This window comes from Eubalaena glacialis, chromosome 3 (assembly GCF_028564815.1).
Source record: "Eubalaena glacialis isolate mEubGla1 chromosome 3, mEubGla1.1.hap2.+ XY, whole genome shotgun sequence".
In the NCBI taxonomy this organism is placed as follows: Eukaryota; Metazoa; Chordata; class Mammalia; order Artiodactyla; family Balaenidae; genus Eubalaena; species Eubalaena glacialis.
Window position 1 is genome coordinate 81351582 of NC_083718.1, and position 17821 is coordinate 81369402.

Genomic DNA, 17821 nt, shown 5'->3' on the forward strand with positions numbered 1-17821 from the left:
TCATGCCATGCGGCCATCCCCTGGGCACTACAGCGAGCTAGTTTCGGCCACTCCCTTGGAATTCTCTCATGCCAGCTGTGGAATAATGCCCACTGTCTGGCACTGCCCCGCCAAGGGTTCCTGCCTTCCCCAACTGTGGCTTCCAGAAAACAGTAGCATTCGGTAGCAGCCCCCAACAGCGAGATGCCGGGAGAGAGGGAGGCACCTGGGGGAGAGCACCATTAGGGAGAGGCAGGAGGCAAGGAGGCCTCCAGGACTCTTCCCCAGTGCCCCTGGTTCCCGGAGCTGGGTATGCCTCCAGGGTGATTGGCAGCTCTTTGTTTCAGCCCCCCCCCACCGCCTGCCGGCCCCCCCTTCAACTCCCCCTTCCAGTCCCTCCGCCCCCCCCCCGCTCCTGCTCTCCGCCTAGCCTTTTCCCCTCCCAGCCGCCTGCCTGCCAGGGGTAGTGAGCCGGCTGAGCGGCATGGAGACGCAGGAACTTCGGGGGGCCCTGGCTCTTCTCCTCCTTTGCACTTTCACATCTGCCAGTCAGGACCTGCAGGGTAAGCCTGTACCAATCTTCTTAGCCCCCTCTCTGCCTCCTCCCCATTTGCCCCCAGCCTAACAGCAGGGAGCATGTGGGCGAAAGGAGAGGGGAGAGTCCTGACACTGAATCAGAGAGAAGAGTTGATGAAATTATGGCCCTGTGGGGAGGAGTTGACACCAGAAGGTGGTGGATGAGTGGGAGCTGGCCAGGGTCAGCATGAGGCCAGGGCAGAGGACTCAGGAGCTGGATGCTAGCTAGGGCTGCCTGGCTGGGTTGGTGTCTGAGCATCCCCAGGCACCCCAGGGTTTGGGAGAGCAGCTCAAAGGTGGCTTCTTTCACCCCTGGGCTCCTGGCTGCCTAAGAACGGGATGGGGGGGTGGGGACCGAGAGGTCTGGGCCCTCCTGGAGGTCTGGTGGTAGGATGGGCCTGTGGCTGTGGGAGAGGTAGCTGGAGCAGATGACACAGGCACAGATTCTTTGCTGGCTGGAAGGGAAACCACAGATTGGCCAGGACGCAGGAGGCAGAGGAGCTGGGTCCTACGTTCCTGTAGGAGAGAGCCAGACAGTAGGAGGGTCAGAGCCTTCAGTGAGCAGCTGTTTTCATCCAGAGCGAGCGTGCTGAACCCCCAGGATGGGAGGAGGGGCACTAGGGTGTGGAATGAGCCAAACCCAGCCGGGTAAAGAGAATCTGCCTTCCTATTTCTGTGCTGTGGGCACCAGGTGCTACTCCTGCCTGGTATCAGCACAGTGACTCCTTTGCGCCACCTGGTGGGAGCATCTCAAGTTTGCGGGGTGCTGTTTCTGTATTTCCAAGTGAGCCTCAGGCCTGCTGGTTCCCAGAGTGGCAGTAAGGAAGGCACAATGCCTTGTCCTCTGATGGCAACAAGGGCTGAATTTCGAGGAGGTGACTAACACTATCGGGTGGTGATGAAGGATGCCCCACCCCCGAAGGCTCAGAGGAGAGAGCAGGCCTTAGCATTTGACAGGGGTCTGACCTTGATCATCCCTGCGTGACCAGTGATTGACCTGCTGACTGTGGGCGAGTCCCGGCAGATGGTAGCTGTGGTGGAGAAGATCCGGACAGCCCTGCTCACTGCTGGGGACATCTATCTCTTGTCCACCTTCCGCCTGCCCCCCAAGCAGGGTGGTGTCCTCTTCGGCCTCTACTCTCGCCAAGACAACACACGATGGCTGGAGGCCTCTGTTGTGGGCAAGATCAACAAAGGTGACTGGTGGGCATCTCCTTTCCTGCCGTGGTGACCCCTTTGAGCACTCTTCCTCATCCCCACTCTCAGATCCCTCTTAATTCTCCTTGGGCTCCAGTGGGGACCGTGGACCCATCAGGCTGTGTCCCGGCACCAGGGGCACCTGGCACTTAGGAGGTGCCTCAGGAGACCAGGCACCCAAACAATAGGGTGAGGCATCTGTAGGAATGGGAGTTGTACGTGGGAATGCCTGGGGGGAGGGGAGGCATGTCCCTGTGCCCCAGAAGTGGTATCGCTGTGACCCAGGGATCTGAACTGTCTCAGATCACTGGGACGGTTCAGTGGGTATGGAACCAGCTGCCACCCTAGCAGGGGAGAGAGTGATCTGATGACACTGAAGACTAAGAAAGTCCTAGTCTTTGAATCAATTTGGAAAATATTTTTCGTGTACCTATTATGTACAAGGTGTTGAGAGATACATAGCTGGATAAGGAGTGATAGCCCTAGAGACGTGGTATTCAGAAGAATTGATCCATCCTGTCTCTCAGCTGGGAGACGGGATGGGGGAACAGTGCACATACTGACCTCCCCTTCTGGGCAGTGCTGGTGCGGTACCAGCGGGAGGATGGCAAAGTCCATGCAGTGAACCTACAGCAAGCAGGCCTGGCTGACGGGCGCACACACACAGCTCTCCTGCGACTCCGAGGTCCGTCCAGACCCAGCCCTGCCCTGCAGCTCTATGTGGACTGCAAACTGGGCGACCAGCATGCTGGCCTTCCGGCCCTGGCCCCCATTCCTCCAGCGGAAGTCAGTGGGCTGGAGATTAGGACGGGACAGAAGGCTTATTTGAGGATGCAGGTGAGCAGGAAAGGAGGACCCCCTGAGTGTCTGTGAGTTTGCACCGGTGGGAGGAAGAATTGGTAGGTCCTCCACCCCACTCTGTTTCTGTCCCCCCAGGGCTTCGTGGAATCTATGAAAATGATTCTGGGCGGGTCCATGGCCCGGGTCGGAGCCCTGAGTGAGTGTCCGTTCCAGGGGGATGAGTCTATCCACAGTGCAGGTAACACAGACTTCTGTTAGCTGACATCCTGGACCCCGGGTCCTGTGATCTTTGGTCCCTCCCATCCTCTTGACCTCCCTCCCCCTTAACAGCAGTTCTTTCGGCTCACCTATTCCTGGGGCTTCTGACTCTGTGACCCCAAATCTCCTTCACCTCTGACTCTATGATCTCCAAATAATACCATCCCAGCAGGAGGTGTGGGTCAAAAAAATCTCCGTTAAGGTCATCCCACCTACCAGGGTGGCCAGAAAAATAAAATGATCCAAAAAAAGAATATAACTCTGAAGAACTCTGAGTGGGGGTGAGGAAGTTAGCTGCTTGGTCTTTCTTGGTTGACTGAGCTAAGGGTCTTGAGTCTTTTTTAGCTCCCACTGGCATCTGTCACCTACCAGCCATTTCCCTAAGCATTGCCCATCTGCCTGGTCTCTCTAACAGGGATGCTCAGAGGCTCTTACCTAAATAAAACGTCCATGTCTCCCAGATATTTCAAAGAACTCTTGTGGTGGAAGCTTGGGAGGGAGGAAATAGAATGTACTGGGGCCCTGGCCCTGCTTCGGGTCACCTCTCACTTGGATCCCTTCTGCCACTACCATGCCTAGGAACAGGAGGATTTGGGTTTCGACTATCTGTGAGGCAGCTCCCTTAGAGGGACCCTCATCCAGTGGAAGGAGCAGGTGCTGCTTGCGTATCACCACTGACCTCCTACCATTCAACACCACATCTTTATTCCAAGACTCCAGCCCTTTGTTCCTGTTCCCTCCTTCCTCCTCCTCACCAGCCAGGCCCCTCCTCACATCTCCACCCTCTGTGTTTTCTTGTCCTCTCTAGTGACCAACGCACTCCACTCCATCCTAGGTGAGTAGGCCACGCTGAGGTGAAGGGGCATGAGGATGGGGAGGAGGAGCAGCTGCCTGAAACTAAGTCCTTTTCAGCCAGGAATGGGGTGGGGTTTAAAGATGGGTGGGCAGCAGTGGCAGCACCTGGCTTATTGCCCAGAGAGGGGCCGGGGCTGGTGCCCCAGTTCTGAGCCTCTCTGCACCCTGGACCCTGACAGGGGAGCAGACCAAGGCGCTGGTCACCCAACTCACCCTCTTCAACCAGATCCTGGTAGAGCTGCGGGATGACATCCGAGACCAGGTTTAGTGGGCTGGTGAAGGGTGGCGCTGATTCTAGGGTGGGGTGGCAGATGCCAAGAGCTGACTCCGCCCCATCCTTCTGTCTACCAGGTGAAAGAAATGTCCCTGATCCGAAACACCATCATGGAGTGTCAGGTGTGCGGTGAGTAGGAGAGTAGGGGAGGGCTCCAGGTGGCACCAGTGTGCTCCCCACCCCAGGGCTTTGGCCTCCACTTCTGGTGAATTAAATGGTGACTTCTAGGTGACTCTGACTGTGCCCGCCCCCCCGCCCAGGCTTCCACGAACAGCGTTCCCACTGCAGCCCCAACCCCTGCTTCCGAGGCGTGGACTGCATGGAAGTGTACGAGTACCCCGGCTACCGCTGTGGGCCCTGCCCCCCTGGCCTACAGGGCAACGGCACCCACTGCACAGACATCAATGAGGTGGGTGAGGGCCCTTTCTGGAAGGGCACAGAAAGCTGGGGTGGGGGAGTTAGGAGAGGCCCAAGAAGAATGTTGGTCAGAAGCAGAGGAACCCGGGGTTTAGGAGAGGCTGGAGACCAGAAAAGACATATGAGAAGGGAGGGAGACAGGTCTGGGACGAAGACTACAGGGCCACACAGGGAAGGAGCTGGGAGAGTGGCAGGGGCATTTTGAGAGGGCTGGCTAGGAGGGAACCCACAGGAGGCTGGGGGTGGGATCAGAGCATAAATGAGGTTGGGGAGGGGAGGCCTGCAAACATGGAGACCAGGAGCAGTGGTCCTGGGATCACAGGCAGGGGCCTGACCTCTTCTCGTCTGGTCCCCAGTGTGCTCACGCGGACCCTTGTTTCCCGGGCTCCAGCTGTGTCAACACCATGCCTGGCTTCCACTGCGAAGCCTGTCCCCGAGGCTACAAAGGCACACGGGTGTCTGGTGTGGGCATCGACTACGCCCGGGCTAGCAAACAGGTCAGGTTGGGTAGATTCTGTGGACAAAAGATCTTGGCTTTGCAGGGGCGGGGGGCTTCTGGGTTGGATGTGGAGCCCTTGTGATAAATGGGATGAGGCTCCTGGCTCATCTGCCAGCTTTGCATTGGGTTTGGGTCTGGGCTTCATGTCCATGTTCAAAGATAAGGCCACACCAGTGCTCTCTCCTGTATCTGAGGAGACCCACTGTAGGTCTGGTTCTACCCAAAGTCTGCCTCTTCAGGTCTGCAACGATATTGATGAATGCAATGATGGTAACAATGGTGGCTGCGACCCAAACTCCATCTGCACCAATACTGTGGTGAGCTGAACACCTGAGTGTCTGGGTGGTGGGAATGTGCAACCCCCTCTTCAGATTTCCTGCTTCCCCTCCTCCTTCCCTAGGACATTACATGTGGTAGGTGTTCAACACGGATCCAGTTTGGAATTCCAATCCTGCCTCTTACTAGCCATGGCCTTTAGCAAGTTATTTACCTTTTCTGAGCCTCAGCATCCTCGCTTGTGAAATGGGGCTATTACCCTCCTTGAAAGGTTGTCAGGAGAACCTAAAAGAGATAAGTAATGGACCTGGCCTGTTAGCTGTGAGGGTCCCTCCTACACCCCTCAGGGGATGGGGATGTTGCTGGTCGTGGTGGGCTGACCCTCCTTCCTGAGACACTGCCTCCCTACTCTTAGGGCTCTTTCAAGTGTGGTCCCTGTCGCTTGGGCTTCTTGGGCAACCAGAGCCAGGGCTGCTTCCCAGCCCGGACCTGCCACAGCCCGACCCACAGCCCCTGCCATGTCCACGCGCACTGTCTCTTTGAACGCAATGGTGCAGTGTCCTGCTCGGTGAGCTAGGCCTGGGGCTTGGAAGAAAAGGGGGGGGGGCGTGTCTGGGGAAAGGGGTAGGGCTGGTGACCATGTTTAGGGACTGGTATGGGGGCTTGCATGGGAAAGGGAGGTGGGCCCGGGCCCAGAAACTGGTTGGTGAAAAGAGAGCCTGAAGAGGGTGGGGTGTGGGGAGCCAGCCCAGACCACTAACTCCCACCCTTTGTGTTGCCCCAGTGTAACGTGGGCTGGGCTGGGAACGGGAATGTGTGTGGGCCTGACACGGACATCGATGGCTACCCGGACCAGGCGCTGCCTTGCATGGACAACAACAAACACTGCAAGCAGGTGCAGGGGGCAGGCGGGCGAGTGAGCAGGATGGGGCACCCCAGGCTGCGATAGGACAGAACTCATCCATCCATTTCCTCCCCCTGACCTTTAGGACAACTGCCTTCTGACACCCAACTCTGGGCAGGAAGATGCTGATAACGACGGTGTGGGGGACCAGTGTGATGATGATGCTGACGGGGACGGGATCAAGAATGTTGAGGTGGCTCCCAGATGTCCTGACCTTTCCAGCTTCTCTGTGACGCTGTTGCCTTGTCCCATAACCCTGTCCTCCATTGGCCACTGGCAGCTCCTGAGGAGGGGCCCTTATACTCCATGTTCATTGGCCACTGGCAGCTCCTGAGGAGGGGCCCTAATACTCCACGTTAGGGAGCCATAAGCCTGGTGCCCACGATGAGGTGGACTACAGGGAAGTTGGGTGGGTGGGACGGAGCCAAGTAGGTGGGCCATCACAGGAGTGGTGATTGGAGACAAGGGTACAGGGATGAGGAAGGTGGCCAGTGGTTCAAGGGAGGCCTGACTCTTTCCCTCCCACCCCAGGACAACTGCCGGCTGTTTCCCAACAAGGACCAGCAAAACTCAGATACAGATTCATTTGGTGATGCCTGTGACAACTGCCCCAACGTTCCCAACAATGACCAGAAAGACACAGATGGCAATGGGGAAGGGGATGCCTGTGACAACGACGTGGATGGGGATGGTGCAGGCCTGGGGCTGAGGGGGTGGCTGGGAGACCTCTAAGAATTTGGATATGGTGGGAATGAAGCGGGGAGGCTGAGAATTCGGGAAGGGCAATGCTTGGGGGAAGTCAGCCTGGGTGAGAGATTACCTGTGGCAGATGTCAGTGGGAACGTGAGGGAGGGTGTGGGGTTAGGCAGGGAGTGGGCAAGAGGATAAGACAAGCTACAGGCAGATTTCCTGACCAGCTGTCCTCTGGATGGGAGATAGAGCTCAGGGCTTTCAACAACCTAGAAGACAGAGTGATACGTTCTAGTGATAACCTTGTGTTACCTGCATATCTTCTAGGCATCCCCAATGGATTGGACAATTGCCCTAAAGTCCCCAACCCCCTGCAGACAGACAGGGATGAGGACGGGGTGGGAGATGCTTGCGACAGCTGCCCTGAAATGAGCAATCCCACCCAGGTACAGGGGAATGGAGAGGGCAGGGAAGGGGTGGGATGACTGGTGGATGAAGCCCAGCCCTTTGGATGGGAAGTGGTCAGGTCACCCTCTTTAGAGTTATCAAGAGGAGATGGTGAGAACAGGTCCCTCTCTCTCAGACAGATGCAGACAGCGACCTGGTGGGGGATGTCTGTGACACCAATGAAGACAGGTAGGGTTTTGGCCAAGAGATGGAAGGTTAGGGGATACTTTACTTTCCTCTAGTATGTTTTCAATTCCCTCTAGGGTCTAACTTTAACTCTCCAGTACTATCGAGTAGCAGGTCATTCCCATAGTCTACCTTCCATTCTTACTGCTGGACCTTCACCTCATCTGGCTGACTGCAAGGGGTCTGGCTGAATGGAGGGTAAACCCCAGAGAGACTCCTAAGCAGAAGAGTGGGGAAGGATGTGGTACCTTTAAAAGCCTTTATTAGGTGCCTCTTTTTTGGACAGTGATGGCGATGGACATCAGGACACTAAGGACAATTGCCCGCAGCTGCCCAACAGCTCCCAGCTGGACTCAGACAATGATGGACTTGGAGATGAGTGTGATGGGGATGATGACAATGATGGTGTCCCAGATTACGTGCCTCCTGGTCCTGATAACTGTCGCCTGGTACCTAATCCCAATCAGAAGGACTCAGATGGTAAGGCTGGAGTCCCCAGAGGATTGGGCTGGCATGGGCTTTGCTCAGGGAGAAGTGGCAGGCCTTGCTGGGGAGTGAGGGAAGGCAGGGTGGTGGAGAGAGGTCAACATCTCAAGGCCCGAGAGGTGGTAGTGTTGGCTACTGGCAGTGGCCAGGGCCTTCCTGAGCACCTGGCTTCACCCTGCCCAGGCAATGGCGTTGGTGATGTGTGTGAGGATGATTTTGACAATGATGCAGTGGTTGACCCCCTGGATGTGTGCCCTGAAAGTGCAGAGGTAACCCTCACGGATTTTCGGGCCTATCAGACCGTCGTCCTGGATCCTGAGGGTGACGCTCAGATTGACCCAAACTGGGTCGTGCTCAACCAGGTACTAGGGCAGTGGGCTGGGCGGGTGCTGTCAGGCCAGACTAGCAAGCAGGGCCTAAGGAGGGCAGCACACCTGGACCAGGGCTTTTGTCTTTACTGCATACCACCAGGGCATGGAAATCGTTCAGACCATGAACAGTGACCCCGGCCTGGCAGTTGGTATGTAAGGGACACCCAATTCAACAATTTCAATGACTTCCAAATGGAGGGGCCCTACAGGCAGAGGATGGAGCCACACATTTAGCAGGCATCCCTTCCCATCCCCACCCCACAATGGGCATCAGTAGCTTTGCTGCCCCTGACTCTGATCCCACCCACCCACCTGCCCCCAGGATATACAGCCTTCAATGGTGTGGACTTTGAAGGCACCTTCCATGTGAACACAGTGACTGATGATGACTACGCAGGCTTCCTCTTCAGCTATCAGGACAGCGGCCGCTTCTACGTGGTCATGTGGAAGCAAACGGAGCAGACCTACTGGCAGGCCACACCTTTCCGGGCTGTTGCCCAGCCCGGGCTACAGCTCAAGGTCCCGCAGCTGCCCAGATTCCCCAATCCAGGGCCCTTTCCCAAAGGCTCCCCCACCAACCCTGGGGCCTACCCCACTGCCTGAGTAGGGGGAACCCTCTTACCCAGACACATGGCCTGGAGGTTGGCTCCCTAGGGCTCCAGAATATTCTCCTGACTCCCTTTTCCACCTGCACTTACCAACCTGCTGTCTTCCCTCGGTCGGGTCCTGTGGTTGACCCACTGTGTTTGCCGATGCCCCCTAGGCAGTGACATCAGTGTCTGGCCCAGGCGAGCACCTCAGGAATGCCCTGTGGCATACAGGTCACACCCCTGATCAGGTACGGCTGCTGTGGACTGACCCACGAAATGTGGGCTGGCGTGACAAGACTTCCTACCGCTGGCAGCTGCTGCACCGGCCTCAAGTTGGCTACATTCGGTGAGGGGAGGGGCTGAGCCCTCCCAAGGGACCCCAGGCCCAAGCCTTTCCTTCACCTCTAGCTGGGACTCCCCAGTGACCTCCCCTCTACTCAGTGCCTTGGTGCCATTGGGCCCGGACTGGGACCACTTCTCTCTACCTCCCCTCTCACCACAGACTCGCTGTCCTGGCCCTGCTTTCTTCCTAACACCAGGCAGCTTGGGCTCTGGTGCTGGTGCTGCCGAGGACCTATAAGCAATGTTGGGCAAGTCCTTCTTTTTCTGTGCCCCATTTTCCCCTCTGTAAAATGAGGGTGTGTCTGGGAGCCTCCAAACCCCAGGCCAGTCTGTGGAGAGGCACATCACATCCAGCCCCATCACTGGTACAGCCCAGAACCTGCCTCATCAAAGTGTCTGACCTGGAAGGGATCATCATTTACAGAAGAGCTAACGGAAACCCAGACTCCACACCTCTTAGTAGCGAGGCTGAGGCTTCTCAGTTCAGCACTCTGTCCACAACTTTGCATTTCCTATTTGGTGGGGATGACAGGGAAGGGAGGGGCAATGGCCAAGAGCCCAGAGTGCAGGGACTTGGGTTGGTTGGTTCCCCTTTAAGGTGCCTGGGGCTGCGGGGCGCCAGGACAGGGGATGGGGGGGGTGGACTAGAGCCTGGGAAGCGGGTGACTTCACCCCCCAGCCCATTGTACTCATCGTCATGGCAACTCAATCCTCGCTTGGAATGCGGCTGGTGCTTTGAGATGCAAAGGGGGCTGGACAAAGAGCCAGGGGCCCCAGGCCTGAGAAAAGCACCCCCCTTCCCTCCCCTTTCCTTCCTCCCTTTTCCCCACCTCCCTTCTCTCTCAGGCCTGGTGAGCCCAAGGGGGGTTGGGGATGAACAGGGCCAGGTCATGGTGGCACAGTGCCCACTGGCACCCTAGCACCAATGGACACCCCTATCCTGGACAGGGTGAAGCTTTATGAGGGTTCCCAGCTAGTGGCCGATTCTGGGGTGATCATTGACACATCCATGCGAGGGGGGCGTCTTGGTGTATTCTGCTTCTCCCAAGAAAACATCATTTGGTCCAATCTCCAGTATCGATGCAATGGTGAGGCTCCAGACGGAGATCAGCCTGACCTCTCCTGCCCTCATGGGAGTCACTTCTTCCGACCTTAATCATATCTCTTTTCTCAGACACAGTGCCCGAGGACTTTGAGCCATTCCGGAGGCAGCTGCTCCAGGAAAGAGTGTGAAGAGGTGGCCACCGGCTTCAGAATCCTGATTTTAGACCCTCAGGCCTTGGGGTCCATCCTGGAGACCCTGGGGTCTAATTTACAGCCCCTCAGCCAAACACAGAACCTCCTCTGGCACCCATCAGTTCAGCCCCAGAGGTGTGGTGACCCCACTGTTCAGGACATGAGAAGTTTTCGAGGGGTATTTCTCAGGCATTAACGCCAGGAAAGACAACAGCACGTTGCCATAAAGTTCCAGTTGTTTTCTAAGCCAGTGCAATTACTTATTTTAGGGATTTTGCCGGGATAGTGTGGGGAGCAGGAAAAAACCTGAGGCGGGGAGAGGACTAGGAGAATGGAAGTTAGAGATCTAGAGGAAGTTTGGCTGAGTTTGGGGCACGGTGAGGAAGGTGCTGGACGGGGGTTAGGTGAAGGACGGAGGTTAGGTGAAGGATGGGGTGGTGGTCGGAGGATGGCTAAAGTCCTCCCAGCCCCACTTACTCACGGTGGCAGCGGCGACACTCCAGTCTATCTTAGAGCAGCCGGGATCGAGAGCCAGGAGGGCTGGGGCTGCCCCGCTCGGGGTGAGGGGGAGGCCGGGGGGCCGAGGGGGCCGGAGGCCGGGACGAGTGCAATATTGGCGGGGGAAAGAACAACACTGCACCGCGTCCCGTCCCTCCCGCCCGCCCGGGGCCCGGAATCCCGCTCTCCACCGCTTGAAGCCGGACCAGCCCGAGAACCCGGGACGCGCTGGGGAGTTGGGTTCACCTTGGAGGCCAGAGAGACTTGGCGTCCGGAAGAGGGTGAAGGGGGTGGTAAGGGGGAGGGAGAAAGGGAGAAGGGGAGACCGCGATATCCTGGAAGGCCGCTTTCAGACGCCGGGGCGTTGCGCGCGCTTGCTCTTTAAATACTCAGACTGCGCGGCGCGGAGCCGTCGCCATGGTGACGCGTGTCCCAGCAACCGAACTGAATGGCTATTGCCTGGCAACGCCAGGGGTTGAAGTTTTGGGGCCGCCCACCTAAATACTCGCCCGTTCTCTAGCCGGCGAGTGGGGGTGCTTCCCCGCCTCCGGGCCGCGCCCGGGCGCGATGACGTAAACGCCCTCCGGCCCCGAGCCCGCACCCGGGTCCGGCTGCCGCACAATGCCGCGCCAAGCCGGCGGAGTCGCGCGCGTCTCGGAGCTGTGGTCCTTTTCCTCTTCCCCGGCTTCCCTGCAATCCCGCCGCACCGAAGTGTTCTTAAAATTCATTTCTCAATCTGTATTCTTTGGGGCTAAGAATGGTTTCCTAATGCGGACGTAATTGCTTCTGTCGGTCTAGACCGCAACCCAGGACCTCCGGATGGGACTCGATAAGCTCCACGTGCGCCGTTGTGGCCTCAAATACTCCTTGGTCCCACATGTTTCTGCCCTTCAGAATATCACTTGGTCTTCCCAGATCATGCGCGCTCACAAACGGTTTCGCACCACCCCCATCACCTTGTGCCCACCGGCCCCAAATACCACTTTGCTCCGCAAAGGATAGTTCCGTGCCCCTAAATACCATTCTGTCGCCCCACCTATTCTCTGCCTCCTAAATACATAACTAATCTGTCCCATTCTCCCTCCCACATTCCGCTGCCCTCGCCAAATACCTCGGTGCCCCTTCCGCGTTAACTCAGGACCCCACCCACTTAGCGCCATTTCCTCCAGACACCGCCCCCACGCGCCTGAGTCCCCTCCTAAAGCTCCCAGCCCCTCCGTCGATGGTACATTGTGTTCCTCCCCTTCTCTGTCCAAGCCACTGCTTCTTCCGGCCCGGGCCTGCCCTCCCCAGCCTCTCTCTGCCCCCACTTAGGCAGCGCCACCCAACCTCCTCTCCCCGGACGAGGCAGCCCCTCAGCCCGCTCGGGCAGGCCCGGTGAGGCTCCCGGTGACCGCTAGAGGGCAGGAGAGCCCGGCCAGCGAGCCGCCGCTACAAGGTGGAGGACTGGGAAAGCAAAGACCCTAGGGTTCGGCCGAACCCAGATTTCATATTTCTTTAAGTGGAAATTTCTTCCCCCGCCCCCTTCTCGGGAGAAAGTCAAAGAAGGAACTCAGGCTGCTGGAAAGGCCGGCAGGGGCCGGGACTGTGGGTTTCAGGGTAGAACCGTGTGTGGAACGGGACAGGGAGCGGTTAGAAGAGTGGGGCTGTTCCGGGAAGTAGTGGGGGGGGGAGGGGGTCCAAAACTAGCAACTAGTTTACTCATTATCGAGCCTTCCCCTTCCTTCGCAGCCCCCAGAGTGGGACTCCAAGGGACCCAGGGAGAATAGGGCAATGGTGCGGCGGACCTGAGGATGAGCTTCCCGGCCTTGCCGTGCAGGACTTTGACCTAGCCCACTTTCTCTGTTACTTTTCTCACCTTGTCTGTTGTCCTGGGGCTAAAATAGGACCATGGGGACCCAGGTCAGGTTCCAGACTCCCTCCACCGCCTTCTGGAGCCAGGGAGTGGTTGGTGAAGGGGGGAGGCCAGTTGGAAAACAAACAGGTTGTCAGAGGGTCGAGTGATTGGAGCCCACATACCCTGTTTGAGGGGCCAGGAATGGTTGGGGAGGAAGAGGAAGAGGAAGAGGTAGGAGGTAGGGAAAGGGGGAGGAGGCGGAGCTTTGTCACCTGTCACCTGCTCTGGCTGAGCCTAGGGCGGGCGGGGGACCGGTATAAAGCAGCAGCAGGCGCCTGTGCCTGCTCCACCTCGTGCGCACTGCCTGCCTGAGTCTGTTCTGCCCCCTCCCCACCACTTGGCCACCACCATGACACCGGACATCCAGGCCCCTTTCTTCTTCCTGCTGCTGCTATTCCAAGTGCTTACAGGTAAGGGGCGCAAGGTGGGGAGGGGGTCTTCCCAGCCTTTCTGTGGGTTTTGCTTCCTGGGAGATGGCATCCAAGAGGCAGAAGTTGCAGACAGGGGTGGCCCAGTCTGTGCCAGAATAAAGAATAAAGGAGTAAGGCTAAGGACAGGCTGAGAAGAGACAGCCCCCCAGGAGAGTGGGTGCCAGGGGCAGGCGAACGTCCTGAAAGAAGTCTGGAGGGGGTGGGGGTGGAGTCAGGAGAGGTAAATCTTAGGAGTGGAGAAACCCGACAAGCCAGGAGCAGACATATATGGGAAGAGGAAGGGAGGCTGCCAGCAGCGAGGGAGGAGGAGGGCTGACCTAGGGGCCACTCCCCAAATTCTCCTGGCATTACTTCTTCAGATGCCAGAGAATGTATTTTTTCTTGTGCTGATTTGTCCCCCAACCCAACTCTGTAACCTCAACTTCTGACAGCTGCCACCAACCCTACACTAACAATCTTTCTTACAGTCTCTGGTATAACCAGCAGCACTACACAGGCTTTGAGTGACCAAAGCCCTGCCTCAGGCTCGGCTGCCCCTCCAGACCACGGTGGCACCTCACCCCGGGCCACCAGTGGCGCCTCATCTCCGAGCACCAGCCCTGCCTCAGGCTCGGCTGCCCCTCCGGTCCACGGTGGCACCTCACCCGCCAGGCCCAGTGGCGCCTCATCTCCGAGCACCAGCCCTGCCTCAGGCTCGGCTGCCCCTCCGGTCCACGGTGACACCTCACCCGCCAGGCCCAGTGGCACCTCATCTCCGACCACCAGCCCTGCCTCAGGCTCGGCTGCCCCTCCGGTCCACGGTGGCACCTCACCCCGGGCCACCAGTGGCGCCTCATCTCCAACCACCAGCCCTGCCTCAGGCTCGGCTGCCCCTCCGGTCCACGGTGGCACCTCAACCCGGGCCACCAGTGGCGCCTCATCTCCGACCACCAGCCCTGCCTCAGGCTCGGCTGCCCCACCGGTCCACGGTGGCACCTCACCCGCCAGGCCCAGTGGCGCCTCATCTCTGACCACCAGCCCTGCCTCAGGCTCGGCTGCCCCTCCGGTCCACGGTGGCACCTCACCCGCCAGGCCCAGTGGCGCCTCATCTCTGAGCACCAGCCCTGCCTCAGGCTCGGCTGCCCCTCCGGTCCACGGTGGCACCTCACCCGCCAGGCCCAGTGGCGCCTCATCTCTGACCACCAGCCCTGCCTCAGGCTCGGCTGCCCCTCCGGTCCACGGTGGCACCTCACCCGCCAGGCCCAGTGGCGCCTCATCTCTGACCACCAGCCCTGCCTCAGGCTCGGCTGCCCCTCCGGTCCACGGTGGTACCTCACCCCAGGCCACCAGTGGCGCCTCATCTCCGACCACCAGCCCTGCCTCAGGCTCGGCTGCCCCTCCGGTCCACGGTGGCACCTCACCCGCCAGGCCCAGTGGCGCCTCATCTCTGACCACCAGCCCTGCCTCAGGCTCGGCTGCCCCTCCGGTCCACGGGGGCACCTCACCCGCCAGGCCCAGTGGCGCCTCATCTCCGACCACCAGCCCTGCCTCAGGCTCGGCTGCCCCTCCGGTCCACGGTGGTACCTCACCCCGGGCCACCAGTGGCGCCTCATCTCCGACCACCAGCCCTGCCTCAGGCTCGGCTGCCCCACCGGTCCACGGTGGCACCTCACCCGCCAGGCCCAGTGGCGCCTCATCTCTGACCACCAGCCCTGCCTCAGGCTCGGCTGCCCCTCCGGTCCACGGTGGTACCTCACCCCGGGCCACCAGTGGCGCCTCATCTCCGACCACCAGCCCTGCCTCAGGCTCGGCTGCCCCACCGGTCCACGGTGGCACCTCACCCGCCAGGCCCAGTGGCGCCTCATCTCTGACCACCAGCCCTGCCTCAGGCTCGGCTGCCCCTCCGGTCCATGGTGGCACCTCACCCGCCAGGCCCAGTGGCGCCTCATCTCTGAGCACCAGCCCTGCCTCAGGCTCAGCTGCCCCTCCGGTCCACGGTGGCACCTCACCCCGGGCCACCAGTGGCGCCTCATCTCCGAGCGCCAGTCCTGCCTCAGGCTCGGCTGCCCCTCCGGTCCACGGTGGCACCTCACCCCGGGCCAACAGTGGCGCCTCATCTCCGAGCACCAGCCACATTACCAGGACAATTGCCAGCAGCAGTAACCAGAGCATAGTACCTCCGACCTCCGCCAGTCATAAGACTTCTCAGCAGTTGCCTATTAGGGTCTCCCTGTTCTTCCTGTCTTTTCACATTACGAACCTCCAGTTTAACTCTTCCCTGGAAAATCCCAGCACCAGCTACTACCAGAAGCTGCAGAGAAGCATTTCTATATTGGTGAGTAGCTGCCTTTCCTCCACCGGGCTCCCCTGAAGCAGCCTTCAGAACTCTTTGAAGACCTTGCATCAAAACTTAGTCCTTTCCCTCTCACCCCAGTTTGTGCAGACTTATAAACAAGAGGATTTTCTGGGCCTCTTAGATATCAAGTTCAGGTACAGTTCTGGGTGTGGACTCTATGTGGGATGGGTGGATGTTGTCTTGACTGTGGGGAGGGGCTGGTGCGCTTGTGGTTGCGGGGGGTGGGTGGTGTGCTGACCCAGAAGCTGGGACCCATGGTTGAGTTGCCTGTTTCTCTCTGACCAGGCCAGGATCTGTGGTGGTAGAATTAACTTTGGCCTTCCGAGAGGGTACCACTGCCCACAACTTGGAGAGACAGCTTGGTCAGCTTGAAGCAGCAGCAGTCAAATATAACCTGACCATCAGTGGAGTTAGTGGTGAGACCACTTCCTCAGCTGCCAGCCAACACCACACTGCCCGGGACCCTCTCTCTCTCCAGCATCTGGATTCCTGCTTTTCCTCTTGGCACTAATAAGGGGAGGGTCACCTCCTTTGAGAGACTGCTCTGACCGCTGCTTTTCCTTTTAGTGCGTGATGCATCATTTCCTTCCTCTGCCCAGTCTGGATCTGGGGTGCCTGGCTGGGGCATTGCCCTGCTCGTACTGGTCTGTGTTCTGGTTGCCCTGGCCATCATTTATCTCATTGCCCTGGTAAGTGCTCAGTCCCCAGCCCTGACCATAGTCCCTCTGCTAGAAGGAACCCCCATGCCCCCCATTACCTCCTATCTCCCCAGGTTGTGTGTCAGTGCAGACAAAAGAACTATGGGCAGCTGGACCTCTTTCCAACCCGAGATGCCTACCATCCTATGAGCACGTACCCCACCTACCACACCCATGGGCGCTATGTGCCCCCTGGCAGTACCAAACGGAGCCCCTTTGAGGAGGTGAGGATGGCAGAGGGAGGCAGAGGCTTTGGCTGGCAGGGGTTCTGAAAGGGTACTGGGAAAGCCCAAAGAACTTAGAAGAGGTGAGAGTGACAGTAGGCAATGAGGACCTGACAAGGCTGGGGTTGGAGGTCAGGGGACTTCTGGGGGAAGGGCCTTGGGAAGAGACCATGGAAGAAGGGGGACCTCAGTAGGGGGTGCCCCCACTAGCAGCACTCCCAAAAGAGCATTCACTGCTCCGCTGAACTGGTGCCAGGGCTGTTCACTGGGATGCCCAGAGGCGAAATTAGTGGGGCACTGCGCCCAGGGGAGCCCTTCATGGAAGGAGCACCTGTGCCCCAGCTTGTCTCCTAAGAATGGAGGGTAGATTGAGACAGGCTAGTGGGGAGGAGGGGTCTCTGAATTGGGGAAGAAGTCTCACCAAGCCAGGTGAGCCTGGGTGCCGGGTGAGGCGGAGGTTCTTCGGAATCTCCGGAGAAGCACAGACCCCCTCCTCCCTCTTTCTTCCTTTCTCTCCAGGACCTAGTAAATAATTACTTGGCCACCTGGGGCTGGAAAGCCACTCCAAGTGGGGGAGGGGAGAGGAGTTTCCTTTTCTTGACCCCATTTTTCCTCTCCCTGGGGACTTCCTTCTTCCAGTTTTACAGACACACACACACCCCCTTGGGCTGGAGGAGCAGAGAATGGAGGGAAAAAGGGGCAGGAGGGGAAAGCAGGGGGAGCTGATAAGAGCCGAGGGGAGGGAGTGAAGGGGAGCAGAAGGAGGAGGAGTGGCCCTGTTTACAGTCACCTGGCTGCTGGTGGTGACCAGCAGGTGCTCTCTCCAAATTAACCCTTTGAGAGCTGGTCAGGCTCCTGGACCGTTCACCCCAGCCGCGGGGTGCCATCCAGGGGCCTTGGGGAGGAAGCTTCTCCCAGGAAAGCTTCTGCCCCTCACCCTGGATCCCTTCTCCCCCTACCTAGGTTTCTGCAGGCAATGGTGGCAGCACTCTCTCTTACGCGAACCTGGCAGCCACTTCCGCCAACCTGTAGGGGCACGTTGCCTGCTGAGCAGCCAGCGCCGACTGCCTCCCTGGGTTTCTTCACTGCTGCAGCCCTGCCCCCCTTGCCCCCAGCTCTGTTCTGGGCTGGTGAGCTGGGCATTCAGGTGGGCTGCCCACAGTCTCCCTCACAGGCCCCACCAAGTCCCCTAATCCATCTTAGCCCTGGCGAAGCCCATCCGAGCCCCTGGGGACAAGCCTGAGGCAGTGGCTCCCAGGAGGACTGGCCGGGACAGCTCGGAGATGGGAGTGGGAACCTGAACATGGCTGAATAAAACTCGGGCCTCCTCTTCGCTGACCGCCAACTTTTGATC

The 17821-nt window shown here is 58.8% G+C and overlaps 2 protein-coding genes across 2 annotated transcripts; both read left to right on the forward strand.

Annotated features, from left to right (window-relative positions):
• The first annotated feature begins 419 nt into the window (after positions 1-419).
• Positions 420-10613, forward strand: THBS3 (thrombospondin 3). Its single transcript, XM_061185928.1, has 23 exons — positions 420-542; positions 1545-1751; positions 2333-2589; positions 2689-2791; positions 3620-3646; positions 3846-3928; positions 4018-4069; positions 4201-4349; positions 4714-4854; positions 5096-5173; positions 5548-5700; positions 5917-6027; positions 6122-6229; positions 6568-6727; positions 7054-7172; positions 7310-7362; positions 7646-7839; positions 8029-8207; positions 8317-8365; positions 8539-8735; positions 8980-9152; positions 10097-10236; positions 10323-10613. The coding sequence occupies exons 1-23, from the start codon at positions 464-466 to the stop codon at positions 10379-10381; spliced, it is 2871 nt and encodes a 956-aa protein (XP_061041911.1). The 5' UTR covers positions 420-463; the 3' UTR covers positions 10382-10613.
• Positions 10614-12998: 2385 nt separating this feature from the next.
• MUC1 (mucin 1, cell surface associated) lies at positions 12999-17812 on the forward strand. The gene is made up of 7 exons (XM_061183363.1): positions 12999-13189; positions 13678-15524; positions 15624-15679; positions 15831-15961; positions 16113-16234; positions 16318-16467; positions 17431-17812. Exons 1-7 carry the CDS (start codon positions 13129-13131, stop codon positions 17497-17499), a joined length of 2436 nt encoding a protein of 811 aa, XP_061039346.1. The 5' UTR covers positions 12999-13128; the 3' UTR covers positions 17500-17812.
• Positions 17813-17821: the final 9 nt, after the last annotated feature.